General features: G+C 44.7%; 1 protein-coding gene, 1 long non-coding RNA gene and 1 other non-coding gene across 5 annotated transcripts; 2 read left to right on the top strand and 1 right to left on the bottom strand.

Annotated features, from left to right (window-relative positions):
- Positions 1–2,355: 2,355 nt before the first annotated feature.
- LOC143677324 (uncharacterized) lies at positions 2,356–9,870 on the bottom strand. The gene is made up of 3 exons (XR_013172510.1): positions 8,379–9,870; positions 5,974–6,108; positions 2,356–5,059 (listed from the first exon to the last, which is right to left on the bottom strand). It is a non-coding gene; the product is annotated as an uncharacterized LOC143677324 (long non-coding RNA).
- Positions 9,871–10,258: 388 nt separating this feature from the next.
- ODC1 (ornithine decarboxylase 1) lies at positions 10,259–17,397 on the top strand. Of its 3 annotated transcripts, none has more exons than XM_077153178.1 (12): positions 10,259–10,372; positions 12,706–12,829; positions 12,938–13,056; positions 13,352–13,525; positions 13,988–14,160; positions 14,435–14,569; positions 14,702–14,783; positions 14,978–15,061; positions 15,742–15,904; positions 15,994–16,106; positions 16,195–16,409; positions 16,913–17,397. In XM_077153178.1, the coding sequence occupies exons 3-12, from the start codon at positions 12,955–12,957 to the stop codon at positions 17,055–17,057; spliced, it is 1,386 nt and encodes a 461-aa protein (XP_077009293.1). In that variant the 5' UTR covers positions 10,259–10,372; positions 12,706–12,829; positions 12,938–12,954; the 3' UTR covers positions 17,058–17,397. The 3 variants fall into 3 exon arrangements, with proteins under 3 accessions (XP_077009293.1, XP_077009291.1, XP_077009292.1); XM_077153176.1 differs by having other exon boundaries at positions 10,260–10,372; positions 12,923–13,056; XM_077153177.1 differs by lacking the exon at positions 10,259–10,372 and adding an exon at positions 10,591–10,754 and having other exon boundaries at positions 12,923–13,056.
- LOC143678580 (small nucleolar RNA SNORA42/SNORA80 family) lies at positions 11,683–11,814 on the top strand. The gene has a single exon (XR_013173361.1). It is a non-coding gene; the product is annotated as a small nucleolar RNA SNORA42/SNORA80 family (small nucleolar RNA).
- Positions 17,398–17,839: the final 442 nt, after the last annotated feature.

Below are 17,839 nucleotides of genomic sequence, written 5' to 3'. Positions count from 1 at the left end.
ATCTCCAAATTCTGGAAAAAAGCATTTTTTAAGGCTTTTGCTACTTGTTGCCCAATTGCATCCAGTAAATGTTGCTCAGAGGTCTCCTTCTCTTAGCTCTACATGAGAAAGCCTCTCTTGCAGTGCCACAGGTTAAGCAAACACATTCTATTAAGTTCAGAGCAACCCCGTGGTTTCTCTTCCTGACCCTCTCTTTACAAATCTCAAAGTACTGCTCTTTTTGTTAGGAGCACCCAGCATTTCTCAAGCCATAAACTTGGGCTTCTCTAAAAGAACTTTGGTGAAAGGCTTCCCAGAGGTGCGAAGAGGATACATCCTCGGGTTCAGGCAGGTGTGTCATGGAGCAAGCACCCGTGAGAAAGGAGGTGATGTGCAGGCAAGGGGACCACGGGACCGTGAGATGAAAGAGATGAAGGTCACCTTGAGGGCGGGACCTTCTAATTTATCAGCCAAGCCAGGATACTTCTGAGAGGGAAGGAGGCACTATTAATAGTCAATAATCATATCAGAACAGCAGCATAAGCAGGACTGACTGTTCCAGGTAAACCAGGTTGACGTCCTCTTGGACCATATTTCTATCCCAAATTCAGCACCAAGGGTCTGGCATAGAATAGGATGCCAAATACCTGCAATCCAGGACCTTTCTGGAGACTGGGTGTTTGGCTCTTTATATGTTTCTTCGTGGGTTTAGTATCTATTTGGGTGCAGTGAAGGGAAAAGACGGCCCTGTTGTCCGAGAACATTACAGTCTCGTGGGGTGATGAGAGGAGTGCACCCCAATGCTAACAGTTTACCTACTCAAAGAACCAGAGACTGAATAAGACCAGAGATAGTCAAGACAGCAAAAGCCTGGGAAGTCAGAAGAGGCAAGATCTGAAGGAATGCAGTTACTGGAGTTTCAGTGACTTGGGATGAGGCAGATTTCCACTGGCAGAGATCTAAGAGAATGGTATCCCAGGTGAGGGAACTGGACCATAAAGATGCAGTTGCAGGAAGGAGAAGAAAGGGAGAGAAGTGACATTTGTGGAGCCCATACCAACGGCCAGGGCCTCAGCAAGGCTCTTTAAGGGGGTTATCTGATAACCCCAACAATCTGACAAAACACCTAACAAATCCCTGTGCTTGAAGGAAGGTGAGAAGTCCCACATGTGCAGCTTCCTAGGGGCCAAGCTCAAGGTCAGGTGCAGAGGTTGCAGGAAGGGTGAGGCAAAGGGCAGTGTCTGCCCTGGGCACAGGCAATAAGGATGATGAAAAGTTGCTCTGCTGGCTAGGGCCACTGTATCTGTGGATTCTAAACCGTATCACAGATAGAATTACTCCTCCCTGAAAAAAAAAAATTCTTTCTTCTAAACAATTTTGTTGATGAGGATTGAATTTTCATAATATCGATGTCAACCTCATATTTTCAGTACTTGCCCTTTCATAAATGTCGCATCCTGCGCAGACATTAATTCTGAGAACTCCTAGCTCTGCAGTGGGCCCCTGACTCACACTGGTGTTCATTTGGAGAGTAAGGTTCTGATATCTGGAAACCCTTTTGTGGGACTTTGGGTGGATTTTTAGCACTAGAAGTTGTGGGTGGTTAACCACTGGCCTCTGAGCTCAGACCAGGTACAGTTCATGTCTTCAAAACTTTGTGGGAGTTTTTAAATAAACAATAACAGTGCAGTGAATGGGAAGACAAAGAAGCAGACCTTGAATTACTACAATTCTGTCATTCTATGTGGTCCCTTGGAGGTTTGGTGTTTGAAATTTTAAACGGTGAAATCAATTGCCAATGCAAGGTGGGTTATTTTTGCTTGGTTAATTGCAAATTTTAGTTCATACATGAAATATTTAAATTAATTTGGATACTATCTTTAAAATTGAAATTTCTCCCTTTAAAATTATTATAGGAAAGAGTTTTGTCCTATAGCAGAGGGGGTGTCTCAAAAATATACATTTCAAGTGTCAAATACAATAAGGATTATTTGTACCACCGACGCTATGCATAAATTATCTCATTGAAAACCCATAGCAACCCTATGAAGCGGCTTCTATTATTTTCCCCATTTATAGCTAAAGAACCTGAGAGTCAAGGAAATTAATGAACTTGCCTAAAATGATTCAGTTGATTAGTGAGGAGCTGGGATTCTAATCTATGCAACCTGTCTCCAGGAGAGCCCATCCTCCTACTCTGTTTTATATATTTATTCCAGATGTATTTGAATGCCAGAGTTGGGCTTCTAAAGAAAAAACTCTTTGCTGTGGGAAAAGCAGCAGATAAGAGGAAACCTTTGATGTTTAGGGTGTCTGCTAAGTTTGGAAGACATTTATAAATAACTGCACAGTAACTATTTACCTGGGCTGTTGGGGAAAACATTTATTCAGACCCTAACAAATTTTTTTTAAGTAAACCCTATCTAACTGATTCACTGAATAGTTTTTGAACAGTTTTGTCCAATCCCCATATCCCCTTTACCCCTCTTCATAAAGGCACTGCCTGCTTTTCTTCTTTCCCCTCCTGGTCTTTGGCACAAGAAAAGCAGTCAGAGTGGCAGAAGATTCCTTGCTGCAAAAAGCTGTGTCAAGAGAGAAAGAGCAACATGTTTGGATAATGTCCTGTTGAAAGTGGACAGCCGAGGGGAAAGGCGATTGAAGGACCACAGATGGGACAGATTGCTTTGGAAGGGAGAGAAAGATCTTCCAGGGATGAGGTTGAGCCACTCCCAAGAGTTAAGGTTGCTGAGACAGGGTGGGGGGAAGGGATGTCAATGATACAATGAGAACTCCTCCCACCATTTTGAAGACAGTAGCAAGGAAGGATGGCAATTTCTGGCTGGTTGACCTTCAAATGCACCATCACTCAGGATCTGAGTTACATGGATCACAGCCTCTCACCATTCTATTTGTTCTTCCATATATAATCTCTAATACTTAAAACCACTTTGGGAGTCCTAGAGAAATCTGAGGTACAAGTCCAAAGAGCTTAACCTTTGCCTTCTCCTTTTCTTTCTTCCTAGCAATCGAACACTTTTTTGTTGCTGTTGTTCAGATAGCATCTTCCAAGTGGCCATGTTCTTCAAAGGAGGCTTGAGCTCATTTCCAGGGCTAGGAAGTGGTACTTAATAGGTTTAAGTCAATCATGGAGGTCTACTCTTCTTCCTAGGTATTGGTGAAGGCAAGGGTTGATGATACATTCTGCTCACTGAGACAGGAAGGGAAATCTGCTGGGGAAAGTTATCTACCAGGTTAAAAGAGATAGAGAGGAAGAGATGTTCTTCTTCTTTCCCTTGAGCCTTGATTTTATCTCTGTTTAATGCCTAGAACTGGGGAAGCCATGATGAAACCAGGGGGAAAGCTGGTCTGACACCTTGAACATGGAAGAGCAGAAAGATGGAAACAACTTGGGTCCTTGACATTGTCCTTGAGACCCTGAATGAATAAAACTGAAGCCTCCCTTTCTTGAGACATCTTATGTGAGACTAATTTTCCTTATTGCTCAAGCCATTATGAAAAGCAAGACGGTGCCCACCAGAACTCTTTTTGGGAGACATGCTGCAAGTGGGAAGAAAGAATCCTTTGTCAAGACTTTGGGAAGGGAGGTGTGCCTGTCATGTGCTGGTTTGTTCTCAGATCGACTTCCCACACCCACCCCTGCTCAGCAATGCTTTGTTTTTCAGATTAAAATGGAAAGGGAGGGATGGTCTCTGAAAATTACACTAAACAGACTCTTTTACCAACAGGCTTCAGATTGGGAGGCATTTGTAGGAGATTGGAGGATGGGAGAAGGTGGAGAGCCGGAGAACTTTCCCTTCTCTCTCTGCTTCAGGTAATGCCCCCAGCACTGGCAGCTTCTCCTCTAGGGTTCCAGGTCCTTCTAGTCAACCCCTCTTTTGGTGGTCCCAGTCCCTCTGGACAGGCCCCACAGTGGCTTTAGCACAGGCTGGGTGGCCCTCACTTTCTTTGAGTCCTAGTCCTATGAGTAGTAATGACTTCCTGTAGTTGTAACCATTAAATTCCCTCTAATGAATGACCTGGTTTGGTTTGGTGGTCAGAACTTGGACTCTGAATGATACAGGCCTTGAGATAACCAAAGGACAATGCTTGAGTGCCTGCATATGGCTGTTAAACTGCCTCCTAAAATCAACGGGTCCTGTTGTTATCAGCAATGACTTTATTGGGCTGATGTTTCCATGGAGGTTGGAGCTGGAGCTAAACTGCCTAACATAACTACAGAATAACCACCCGGGGGTCGGATGCTGCCCCAGAGTGACCACCTCCTGGCTGCTGCCTCTCACAGACCCGAGTCTTCTAAGTGAGCTGGCATATGGGTGGTTACCTACACGCCCACAGATCTGGTTCTTGTCTTGGGTGCCCTGGGCTGCTCCCCAACCCATCCCAGCTCTGGATGATCCTTTCCAAGCCCCTTCTCTTTGAGCTGTTTCTAATACCTGGAATGGAACTAATGCTTTTGCACCTGGGTCTCTATAGTGGCATACCATCTAATCACATATCAGAGCACATGCCTTAGGGTCTGTCTCCCCATCTGGACTGTGAGCTCCTTGAGGCAGGGACCTTGAATATCTCATCTCTTTCTCCTTGGTCCCTAGCAGGGGCCCTGGCATAGAAAGATATGACAGGCTGTTTGAATGGAGACAGCGAGAATTCCCTTCAGGGAAATCCCATCCCACAGCACCCTCCTTTGGAGCCAAGGTACATGCTATATTGTGGCAAGTGGGGGGGGGGGGGGCACACCATGGCTCAGTCTTTAGCATCCCCACATCAGTGTGATGCTACAAGTCCTTCTAATGGTCCTGAGTTCTGACTTGGCAGGGTTGTAGAACTCGCACTGCCCCCAGGTCACATGGCACACGCCTTCCAGAAGGCCGAGGCTGTGCAAGGCTCCCCCCCACTCTGCCCCCCATGGCTCTTCCTGCCATGAGAGGAAGAAATCTTGCAGGCTCTGGGGTTTCCCAGAGGTGGAGCCCCAGTAGGGTAGGGCTCTGAGACAAATAGGCCAATTGGCAAAACCTAGCAGAGGTGCTGCAACTTGTTGGTCAGAGGGAGTCACAGGAGCCTAGGAGAAAATAAAACAAAAGAGTCAATTTTCTTTAAGCATTGGGTTAAAAGTTACACTTCCTTTGCCCATATTAGTTTCCAGCTGGTTCCCTAGAACCCAGCACAGACCTGTGGCCACGGGATCTTTCTCGCTCAGTATACAGCTTGCTTACTGGAGACACTCTAAAGACATGTATCGAATAAATAAATGATGACCAAAGGAAAAATACTCAGAATACTTTGCCCCTCTAATCTTAGATGGCACGTGGCAACCACAAATAACAGATTTTTTTTTTTAGGGACAGACCCAGTTTCAATTCAATAATACTCTTTGTTCCAAGCACTGGGTGGGAAATCAGATCGAGGAAGATAAGTTCGTTGTGGTCTTACCTTCAAAGAGCCCCCTACTAGGAAGAGGGGAGGGAGGAAAGCAAGTGGTTTAGGAAGGCTGGAGTGGCAGGAGGGACAACAAACTTCAGAGGGCCTGGGTGACAGCCTCAGGAGTTCAGACTTTACCCTGTGGCCCCAGGACAACCACTAAGGGATTTTCAGTAAAGTGGTCAGGTCTCAAATACTCTGTGCTGTTCACAGCGCACGGGTTATGCGTCATGTCAGAACATCGGCTTGACACACATTTGCTGGAACTCTGATTTCAGAACTGGAGGGCCACAGGAAGCAAAGCATTGCTAAAAAATTCAATCTGCGGGTCAAAACAAACTCCTCTTTCTCAATCTCCAGACCACCTCTGAGAAACTCTTTGCAATGCAAGGTGCAGCTACTGACATGCCAAAGAGCTGCATGCCTGATGGCCCAGACTTGGCTGGATGGGTCCTGCCCCTGCAACTTCCCAGTGAGCCATGGCAGGGCTGGGGCAAGGTGGGGCTGTGATGCAACAAAGTTTTATAAAACAAACATCCTGGGACTTCCACTTACACATGGGTGTCAACTGCTTCCAACAGCTACTTTTGGAGGTGTCTCACTTCTCTGATGATGCTTCAATTGCTCACAGAGCATACCAAGGCCTCTCTGGAAGCTGATTTCACGCCTCCAGCACATTATTTGGATTATCTGTAAAGATGACACGCTTTCAGCCTTGGGTGGATTGGATTTTTGGAAACAACTGAAAGCAATTCATAAATTTGTGACACTCAAACATTTGAGGTGATGGTTGTTAAAAACAATACCAGTATTTGATCCAGTTTCATCTCAATTATGTTATACCCTGGACATCTTAGATGTTGATCAAATGTCTTTTATTGGAAAGAAAGTAAATAGATGAAATAAATGTGTGGTATTTTGGGTAATACGTGCTCTGAACCAACTTTTGAAAACTTAGTTGACTGAATTTTGTATTAGTTGAAAAAAAAGCATGGCTTTTGAAATCTCTGAACACCTTGGTTCTCAGTATCATCATTCTTTATTGAATTTATTTCTTATTAAAATACGTAGTTTTCAAGAATGTTTTCTGACAGTATTATGTAATTTTTTTTCAGAGTTGGTACATGGGAGTGTCACTTGTTTGTTACTGTACAACCGACATGTATTTTTGTCTATTCTTTACTATCTTAGTATTTTCATACTATGTATGTACCATAACCAACCTATTGCCTATGAGAAAAATGTAAGATAATGTATTTACAGTCATTGTTACAAGTTTATAATGGATTTTTCTATCTTGTTTTACATGTATATTATATAACGTTCAAAAAGAATTTTTTTCTTGATTAAGGATACAAAACGCAAAATCCACATGTTTGATGATTGAAAATTGTCATTTGTTTTGTAGTACTATATTATATCAGGTGTCTTGTCTTTTTGGGGCTTTTTAGTTAACTAATGAATGAATACATTAGACATTTTTGGGTTTTACTTGGGTTTGCATTTTAATTCTTTGATTCTTTACTGTTTCTATTAATCTATTGCATTATTTTAAGAAATGTTAAAATACAAAAAATAAAAAGCAATTCAAGGGAAAACCTAGAGTATGGGTGAGAGACTGAGCTATGGAACACTATTTTTGGTTAAAAGCCTGTATGTGACTAGAGTGTCTTGTTTCCACTGCCAGGTGCTCTAAGCTATGGCACCACTGCCCGAACAGGTCCAGACCACCCAAGGTCGTCCGCTGCCTGGCTCTCACAGGCCTGGCTCCACGGTCAACTCGTACTATGCTTCTAGGAAGAAAGTGGTTGCAGCAGAACACAACCATGTCCATGCAAATAGGACACAAATCCATTTTCCAGAAAGCTCTCACTGTCAAAATATTCAAATATTGTATAAATGGATTCATAAATGCTCACTGTCTATTCGTCTTCTGTGTTACTTAATTCTTTCCAATCCAGGTGATACCTTAAATTTGTAAACACTCTATTTATACCTTTTAAAGCCCTTTCATGTAAATGAGTTAACCGTTTTTGTTTAAAAAAAAAAAAACTTCCTTCATTAGATGGGTCCTTATTTTCAGTTCAGAACATGTGGTCATCTGATTTGAACATAGCTCCATTTGTACAAGAAGCCAGAGATTCTTAGGGCCTCACAGTGGAAGGACCTGAATTTGCATCTAGGCCAAGGACCCCATTTTGCAGAGGAGCCTAAGACTAGACCGGGAGAAGTGATGTCTGAGGTTTCAAATTGAGCAAGGAGGTGAAAATGCCTAAGGAAACCGGAGTTTGTTCTGGAATTTAGGTGAAAAGACTAAGGATATGTATATCTTATTAGCATGTCTTTGATCACTTGCTTCTGCACCAAACAGAAAAATCTCATCTCTATGCAGGATTAATTTCTAGGTGTTTGGCATGACATGTTTTTTACAATGATCTGCTATTCTTTCCGGAGGAGATAAATGGTAAGGAAAAGTCCACCGGAACTACGCTGAATGACAGTAAAGCCACGTTTGGTCAAAGATTTGTCTTTTTGGTTCTGGTTTACTAATCCGGTTTGTGAATTCCCAGGGCCACTGCCAAGGGCCTCTGGAAGAGTCAGCCTGCAGGCATTAGGCAAACCCACTGGGAGGAGGCAGCACCTCCTCCTCCCTCCTTCCCTGGCTTCTGTGTCCTCTTCTGAGTCAGATAGCTTCGTTTACTCAGAGGAAAGTAGAGCAACTGGGCCTGAGTTTGCATGTTTGGGGTGTGTCGGCACGAGAGGCCCCCATGGGTATGAGGAAGGAGAGCTGAGTGCCGACAGCTGGTGGGGGACAGACAAATGCTTCTAGTCTGCATTTCTAAAAGGGTTCCCAGACCTCTCCCAAACTCCTCCCTGTACAGGTGAACACAGAGAGACTCAAAGGAGGTGGCCCAAGTCACATATCAGTAAGCTGCAGGCAGGATGAGGGCTCACATCACCTGTCCTTGCTTCCTTGCCCCCGGATCCTACACCGCCAACACATTCGCTGCCCTCTGTCCGCAGGAGGCTGTATGAGGGGCGGGGGAGGAAGTGTTTCCCTTGGAATGACCAGTTAATGGGCTGCAGAGAGCTGGGCAATGCAGCCAGTGCTCCTTGCCAGGGTCTTAGCCCAGGACATCGGCGTCTTCGGCCTCTGAAGAAAGAATTTGTTTTTTTACAGAGGCAGACATACACCTCATCACAAGCGGCTCCAAACAGAAACCATTTAAAACATCCCATGGGGCACTGGAGGCTATGATGGTCTCTGATAGGTTCTCACTTGTTAATCTCATCTCTTGAGGGAGATTTATGCTTGCGAAGGGTGGGGATAACTCCCCTCTCTTTACCTCTAGATTCCTGGGACTTGGCATTTGGTGGTTGCTGCAGGACTGTTTAAAAATTAATTTGTTCAAGGTGCTGAGAAAAGGAGAGCACTGCCTGTATGTCCTATTATATAGGAAGAGTTACTTGCTACTACTGCTGTTTTTCCTGTTACTGTTTTCCGTGGAAGCCACGAAGGTTCCAGGGGGAGTTGGAGCATTCATTCATTCACACATTCATTCAAGAGAGGCCCAGAAATGGGAGGAGACTTGCCCGAGGTCACACAGCAAGTTGGGGGCAGCAAGACTCCAGGGTGTTAAGCTTTCCCAGGGACCTCTGCACTCTTAGCTAGAGGCAGTCTGATCTTTAACTCCTTCCCAGAAGTTCCTCAGGTCCTGTAGGGTGGTAATTCTGTCTCTCGGATTTTGTCCCTGTCTTTAAGGAAAGGAATGGGAAAAGAAAAGGGGTAGGGGGAGTGTCAGGAAAAACGCGCCAAGTTCCTTCAGTCCTGGCCCTGCCAGCGAAGCTTTAGAGTTCCCCAAATCCTATGTGGCTTTTGCCAAATGCTTGAACTGCCTCAGCACATTTGGGGGACTGAGGCCTAGGTAACTTTCTCTGTGCCTCATGCTGACAGATCCCTATTTACTGACATGCCCCACCCTATAAAGTACAGGGCAGAGGGGAGGCTTCCTGGTGCACGGACGCCGCTTCCCCTGCCTTCCTCCAGTCCCCCGGCCCTTTGGCGGGTCTCCGGCTGCTTTCCACTTTTCTGGACACGGAGTACAGACACTCGTAGACCCACAAGTCTTCTCTTAGGAAACATTTCGGTATGAAGAGGCACCTCATCTATGGGCTCAGCTGTGCAGCCCGGGTCCCCTTGCCAGCTAAGAACGACTTTTAGGTCCTTCTCCCAGGCACGGACGCGGGCGCAACCCCGGCCAGAGCCTGTCCGCGGGGGACCACGTGGCCGGTATACAGCTCACGCCCAAGATTTACATTTTCTTCCCTTGGGCAAGAGACATTTAATTCCAAGCGGAAGAACAGTTTTGTGCCTCACAAGAGACGGAATCCATCAGCGGTCAGCGGCCGGTTTCGCAACGCCGCGCCACCCGGCGCCTGCGCCTGCGCTAGGGCGCCTCGGGGCGGGCGGCGGGGGTGATATGCGCGTGCGCGGGACGCCTCAGGGGAGACGGCTACGGAGTGCGCCTGCGCTAGCCGGCTCCGGAGCCGACGGGGTGGGGGGCGCGAGGCCGGGGCCGGCGGCGCTAGGAAGCGCTGACGTCGAGCAGTCCGCGCCCCTCACCACCCCCCTCCGGGCCGCGGTTGGCCGCCGCCGGGCCTCCGCCCCTCCCCCGCCAGGCTCCCGGACGGAACCGATCGCGGCTGGTTTGAGCTGGTGCGTCTCCATGACGACAGCAGCGGCTCTATAAGTAGCGGTGCTGCAGCCCCGTCGGGCTTTGTCAGGCCCCTCCAGCCGCCGCTGCCGGCCGCCCCTCTGCCAGCAACTCCGGCGCCAGCTCGGGCCGGCCGTCCCCCGGCGGGAGGCAGCGAGGCGGGCGCGGCGGAGGCGGCGGGGGCAGCGCCGGCTGCGGCACCTCCTCGGGGCCGACCCGCGGCGCCCATGCGCTGGCAGGTGAGAGGGGTACGGGCCGGCTGGGAAGGAGAGGCGCGGCCACGTGTCTCCGCGCGCCCGACGGGGCCCTCGGGGTCGGCCGGGGCTCGGCTCACCGAGGTTGTGGGGGCGCGGACGCCGATGGGACCCCCCGGCCGGCCCCACGCGGGCTCCGAGACCCCCGCGGGCCGCGGCCTCGGGGAGGACGCCCCGGACCCTAGGCGAGGTCACCTGCGCTTCCTGTCCCGGGGATGGGGCTACGGAGCTCCAGGCCCGCACGTCGGGGAGCGTTTCTGACTCCGGTACCGAGCCGGAAGCCGTTACGAAGGCCTTTTCATTCCTTCAGCCGCTGTTATTTTTTGAAAGCGCGTGTGGTAGGGCCTGCAGCAGGTGCAGGAGAGAGGTAGGAAGACAGCCCTGCAAGGTCCCCAGACTCCAGTCCCAGTGCTGCGTTTCGTTGGGATGAGAACACACCCTTCTGCCTTGTTGCTTCAGGGTTTTTTTTGTTTTTTTTTTTTTCCTTTTTTGCTCTGTATACAGAGCAGATGACCCCGATAGAGGATCCCATGGGAGTAGCTCGAGCCGGGGTAGCCTTGTGTCCCGACCTTGATAATACCCAGCCGTGACCTAGAATGAATGGTTTAGTTAAGGAATCTTGAATGGTGTAGCGATTTAAGTAGAGCCTAGAATATTAAAATTGTAGTCCTAGCCAACAAATGCTGGTGGAGCCAGCCATAAGCTTTTTACAAAAGACTCATTTTGGAATCTCAGGTAGTTGGTTCAAGGGTGGAGAGCAGGGGCTTTTACCCAAAAATCTGGGAGGACAGAATATGTTAGCATATTTGATTCATGCCTGAAGTTGGGCATAATTTAATTGGCTTGTGAAATTTTTTTACAATTCCTGCTTGAATTAACCCATAGCTCTTCTAATTTAACTTCACTGCACAGAAAACCAAAAGATGTTTTTAGGTGAAAGTTCTCTAGATGGCAAGGTTTCATTCAGATAAAGCTTTGAAACATCCAGGAATGCAAAATACTTAGAGTATTTCAAAGGAATAAAAACTTTCCAAGCTTAAGCCTGAACATATTTTAAGATACTTAACAAGGCCCTGAATGATCATATCTTAGAGATATTTAACAAGGCCCCAAATAATCCAGTCTGTCACCACTTGAGCCTATTTATTAACCGCTTGTAAGTGTTATTTATATAGACAAAAATGGATTAGCTGGCATTAGTCGCTTGCCTTCCCCTAGGGGTGCTTTTGGTAACTTGTGAGGTTGATAGTGCCAAAAAGTCACGTTAGATTCAGTCTCAAAACAAGTTGTCGCATGCATGGGTTTGGATTTATGGCAGGTCCGTACCCCTGGGCCTCTCATAGTGTCCCATGCCACAGCAAGCTGTAGTCCAGAACCATTGCCGGGTCTTGTCCGTAGACTTCGGCACTGAAGTGGGTTGCACAGTGCAAAAAAGGGGAAGCCTTGTCTTGCAGAATTTAAATAGGTTGAAATCAGTAACTTAAAAATCACAGTTTTTACTGATGCCATGTTTCAGGCTAAGAACAGTGGGTCTGATCATTACTAGCATGATGCTTTTGCTTATTTTTGCTAATCATGATGTTTGATAGAACTTATGTATGATGATCAATCATAGCTAAGTAAATATTAGATCGCCTGTAAGGACAACTTGAATTCCCAGAATTGCTAGTTTGGTAGGCAACACTGGTTCAAGGTTGCTGATTTTTTATCTGTAATAGAATAATACAACAACTGTAATACAATGATTATTAAACTAATTTGAAGATTGTAATGTTAAAAAATAGACAAAGCTAAAACTAGCATGGAAGCTAGCTCATAAAATTCTCAGGAAACGTAAGAGCACTCAGTGAGTTTGCCCTAGACATTTCCATGAAACCTATCAGTCACTGAAAAAATGCTCCATATTGAGGTTTAGTGAAACTAGTATATGACAGGATGTTTATATGACAATTTTTGATAATCGCTATGTGCCATTTTAAGCTTTTAAGAGTCCAGATAGTCCTGAGAAATAAAGCAGGCTCGTCATTATAAAACTTTTTTCTGTATCGGGTAAACTAAGTTCAGACAAGTTTCTGAAACCTGCATTCTCTGTTTTGGGGGGATGAGTATTTGAAATACTTATTTTGAAGTTTCCAGTAAGATATGTGGAATTTTAGTATGTTGCTTTGAAAGAGCCTGAAGTTTTGAATCCCTGGTTTTACATAACTACAGAGGAGGGTGGAGTAGCTCGACCTGCTGTGTGCTTGTGGAATTCTGATCTTTTTCAACATGATGTGTTCCTAAGCTGGACAGCAAATTTTGTGTTTTTGTTTATTCAGAACATTTCCACTGCTGCACCAAGGGCACAAGTCTTATTGTTCATCAGGATTTGGAATTCCTGGAGAATTACCTTTGTGAAAAGCTGGAAATAATTTCTTTACATTCCATATCTTCGTTTTCCATGTAAGTTGTCAGTTTACACTTTTGTTGCAGGTTAAATCTTTGTGAAAATTGGAATGCCAAAGTTTCTGAGTAAATTTCTCCACCTATTTGCAGTTTGTTGCGTTTCAGAGGAACATCGAGGAACCATGAACACCTTCAGTAATGGAGAGTTTGACTGCCATTTCCTTGATGAAGGTTTTACTGCCAAGGACATTCTGGATCAAAAAATTAACGAAGTATCTTCTTCGGTAAATATATTGGGTCCCTGGTGGTGGTGCAGTTTTATAGATAGAGGGCAGGTGATTGGGAAACTTCAGTGAGATCTTAAATGTTGTGGAACTTAACATGTCTTCTGCTTAGGAAATTTAGGATCTGATTGGCTGTAAATTGCCCAGTGATAATGATATTCTTGTCAGGGACTAGACTGGAAAAGTGTAGGATTCAGTGAGAAGGGTGGAGAAAGCTGCATCTTAGCTTGGCCTGTTGAAAGAGTGATGCTGACTTATAAGACTGCTGATGAGTAAACCTGTAACCACTCTTTAGGATGATAAAGATGCCTTCTATGTTGCGGACCTTGGAGACATCCTCAAGAAACATCTGAGATGGTTAAAAACTCTTCCTCGTGTCACCCCATTCTATGCAGTCAAATGTAATGACAGTAGAGCCATTGTGAAGACCCTGGCTGCTATTGGGACAGGATTTGACTGTGCTAGCAAGGTAAGCCAAAGCAGGAGCATCCACCATTCACTATGGGAAATGGCCCTCTTCTCAGCAGTGCAAGTAAAAGTCCATTTCTTGGGCAATAGATGCTAATGAAAGTTGGGGCAGGGATGACAGTTTCCTGTGTTTTCCTGTTATTGATTCCATTTAAAATTGTAGCACTCATGGGTTTGGATTTAGTCCAGGTGTGTCTGCCTGGGTCTGTCGGTGTCCCATGCCATAAGAGACCTTAGCCCCAAACCATTGCTTGGCCTTGTCCATCGGCTCCAGCACTGAAGTGGGTTGCTGGGTTTGCACAGTGCAAGAAAAGGGAAAGTCCTGTCTGGTAGAACTTAACTAGGTTAAGATCAGTAATTTAAGAATCACTGTTTACCAGTGTCATGTTTTATGAAGGCCCAGAAAAGTGGCTCTGATCATTATTAGCGTGATGAACGGTATCCTACTGCACTTCTGTTTTAGACTGAAATACAGTTGGTGCAGAGCCTTGGGGTGCCTCCTGAGAGGATAATCTATGCAAACCCTTGTAAACAAGTGTCCCAAATTAAGTATGCGGCCAATAATGGAGTTGAGATGATGACGTTTGACAGCGAGGTCGAGTTGATGAAAGTGGCCAGGGCGCATCCGAAGGCGAGGTGAGCTGCTGTTCTTGAGGAGGGTGGGTGGGGCTGGGGGGGCGTGTATGTATCCTAGTCAGGCTTGGGTTTCCAGTTATTTGCGTTTCTACTCTTTAGTAACTAGCTGTCTGCTAGGTTGGACCAAGTAGGAGATAGTTTACATCCTTTTGATGAATAAAACCATCTTAGACTGAGACTGCAGCAAGTGGTGTTTAAAGTAGTATGGTCTTTTTGTTTTAACCACTGCAAAAGTGATTCTTCTGTCATTGGATCTATACTTTCTTTTTTCTAGGTTGGTTTTGCGGATTGCCACTGATGACTCCAAAGCAGTCTGTCGTCTCAGTGTTAAATTTGGAGCCACACTCAAAACCAGCAGGCTTCTTTTGGAACGGGCTAAAGAACTAAATATTGATGTCATTGGTGTCAGGTGAGTAAGAGCTTGGTGGTGGCAGAGTTAGAGACTTAGAATATTAGGCAATACAAGTTCTATAAGTTTTCTCCCACTGTAAATATTTTAAGAAAACAAGAAATATCCTATCTCTTTTTTCTTTGACCCCAGCTTCCATGTGGGAAGTGGCTGTACTGATCCTGAAACCTTTGTGCAGGCAATCTCAGATGCCCGCTGTGTCTTTGACATGGGAGTAAGTACATGTTAAGCACAAGGGTCAGCCATTTAGCAAGGTGGGGTGGGTAAGATTGACAATATATGCATAGTTTTAATTCTAGAATTAACCTTTTATAGGAGTTGGAACTGTATTAGAGTCTTAAATCCATCTGCCTACATTTTTCGTTATTTCTTTGGCTGTTTGTTTGACTTTAATTTTCTTGGCTCTAGGCTGAAATAGGTTTCAGCATGTATCTGCTTGATATTGGTGGTGGCTTTCCTGGATCCGATGATGTGAAGCTTAAATTTGAAGAGGTACTTAATAACCAAACTATAATACATTACAACTCTTTTAGCCAGTTCCTTTTGGAAATATATTAAGCTTTAAGTGCTTTAACTAGTACCAGCAGGAACTGTGCAAACATGAAAATAAATCAGTTGCTGTGATTTTTTTTGTTTGTTTTTTGAATGGCTTGTTTGCTATTAAAAATTGTAAATTTTAGCGTACTGTGGAAATACTAAAGAACATGCTACATGGTTTTCCCTGATATATTTTGCAAGCATTTATAGTTCCTTCCCTGAAAACATTATATATGTGGTGCTTGAGTTTTTATAAGGAGACACAGTTATGTGAAATGGGTAGGATAGAAAGATTTTATCCTGATTAGTGTAAATTTGCCAAAGAAAACTACTTAGTCATCTTGATATCTCAATAGGTGATAGAAATTTGTCTTATACTATTGCTAAAACTTTGCCCATAACATCATAAAAGGGATAGAGAAGATATCTGGAGGGAAATCAAAATGAATCCACAAGGATACGTAGACTGGTAGGTTTTTCAGAGAGATGTTTATTTTGCTTCTGTTAGTTGATGATAAGCCTCTCTGCTGATATCTGCTTTCAGTTTTTATTATGTCTTATACACAAGTGCTGTAGTCTTTTTCCTGCATGTGGATTCCCTGTAATGAATGACTTCTTTTCTGTCTCATTCTTAGATCACCAGTGTAATCAATCCAGCATTAGACAAGTATTTTCCGTCAGACTGCGGAGTGAAAATCATAGCTGAGCCAGGCAGATACTATGTTGCATCAGCGTTCACTCTTGCAGTGAATATCATTGCCAAAAAACTTGTATTGAAGGAGCAGACAGGCTCTGATGGTATGTGTATAAAGGCCAGAAACATTGCATGTGTAACTGAAATGGAAGTTGGTACAAAGGTAGTAATTCAGATTAATCTGCCTTTCTAGATGAAGATGATTCGAGTGAACAAACCTTTATGTATTACGTGAATGATGGCGTATATGGGTCATTTAATTGCATCCTCTATGATCATGCACACGTAAAGCCCCTTCTGCAGAAGGTAACTTCTTAACATGCTGTATAAAGCCATGAAGGTGGTAGGTCCTGACAAGTATAACTGAGTAACACTTTCTCTCTCTTGAATATAGAGACCCAAACCAGATGAGAAATACTATTCATCTAGCATTTGGGGACCGACATGTGATGGCCTTGATCGAATTGTGGAGCGCTATGACCTGCCAGAAATGCATGTGGGTGACTGGATGCTGTTTGAAAACATGGGTGCTTACACTGTGGCTGCTGCTTCTACTTTCAACGGGTTCCAGAGGCCAACGATACACTATGTGATGTCCGGGCCGACATGGTCAGTGTCTTGTAAGGAGAGATAGCACCTTGGCTTTATGCTTTGCTCCTATTTGATTCAGCAGTGGTTTTGTCTGGGATTAAATAGTAACAATGTTAGTCTTTAAAAAGAATTTATTTTCTCCCCATATTAAGAATATATGTCTATAGGGAAATTTGGAGAACACAGAAAAATGGAAGGAAAATCTGTTGGCCCTTTGGGTCCCCTGCACCACAAATATTACTGTTTGTATTTATTTTTCAAGTTTTGCCATTTTGGAGAAGACTTATTAGGCTCTTTCTGTGTAATTGGAATATTTAGTTATTGCATATGACTGCGGTTGCCTTACTACCAAAAAGCTGATTCTGAAGAAATGCTTGCTTTAGAAATACATTGAATTGCTTCCTGATGACAGGGTAACCAAGGAAGTAAACTTACCCTCATGAATAAGTTATTTTCTGATGATACTGCCAGATTATGGCATGACTCAGCGGTTTTGAATCTGCCACTTCTGTCTCCCTCAGGCAAGTCATGCAACAAATCAAGAACCACGATTTTCCGTGCGAAGTAGAAGAGCAGGATATCAGCACTCTGCCTGTGTCCTGTGCTTGGGAAAGTGGAATGAAACGTCACCCGGCAACTTGTGCTTCAGCTAGCATTAATGTGTAAATACTGTTTTTGTAGCTGTTAACTGTGAGTTTAGCTTGAATTAAGGGATTTGGGGGGACCATTTAACTTAATTACTGCTAGTTTTGAAATGTCTTTGTACGAATAGGGTTGGCACAGATGCAGCGATCTGGAAGACTAGGAGATGGGGTCACACTTATCTGTGTTCCTATGGAAACTACTTGATTATTTGTTTTATATGGATTTTTATTCACTTTCGAACATGCTACTAAAGGGTGCCCCTCAGCTGCTGAGCAAGCATTTGTAGCTTGTGTAATGGCAGAATGGGCCAAAAGCTCCATGTGGTGACCTGTTTAAAAATAAAGTATCTTGAAATAACTAGGCCTTGGGATGTTTTTAGTGTTTATTCCAAATAATTTGCCTTGAATGATATTTTAGAGGTGGGGATAAAGTTTCCCATAAGCCGAGAAAACAGTACCAGAGAACTTGAGTTGATGGTTTTCAGTATTTGGAAAACCAGTTGAAATGTCATCTTCCTGGTTTTCTATTTTTATTTCAAGTAAATGGGTTCCTTTAATGATAAGGTTTGTGTGGGTTCTCAAAAGAGTAGTTAAGTCTAGTCCATGTATAGGTGGAAGAAAAAGGGTAGGTGACAGTGATACCGTGATCTCTGCAGACACTGTGAGTGCACTTCTGCTGTGGTGAATAAGGCAGCCCTCATGGAGTGTCATGCGCTCAGCCCTTTGTTAGGGGGTGTTGTGTTAACTGGCTTGCCCCCGGCCGTGGCCGGTGCCCAGGGTAGGTACAGGATTGGTGCCTGTCCT

Source organism: Tamandua tetradactyla, chromosome 3, assembly GCF_023851605.1.
Source record: "Tamandua tetradactyla isolate mTamTet1 chromosome 3, mTamTet1.pri, whole genome shotgun sequence".
NCBI lineage: Eukaryota > Metazoa > Chordata > Mammalia > Pilosa > Myrmecophagidae > Tamandua > Tamandua tetradactyla.
Note: the sequence above shows the minus strand (reverse complement) of the source record. Positions and strands in the feature narration are given on the sequence as shown.

Bases quoted from the DNA above. Each gene is read 5' to 3' on its own strand.
- ODC1 (XM_077153178.1), top strand. From the start codon at position 12,955: ATGAACACCTTCAGTAATGGAGAGTTTGACTGCCATTTCCTTGATGAA. The intron at 13,526-13,987 runs GTAAGCCAAAGC...CTTCTGTTTTAG, and splicing joins GATTTGACTGTGCTAGCAAG to ACTGAAATACAGTTGGTGCA. The intron at 14,161-14,434 runs GTGAGCTGCTGT...TCTTTTTTCTAG, and splicing joins AGGGCGCATCCGAAGGCGAG to GTTGGTTTTGCGGATTGCCA.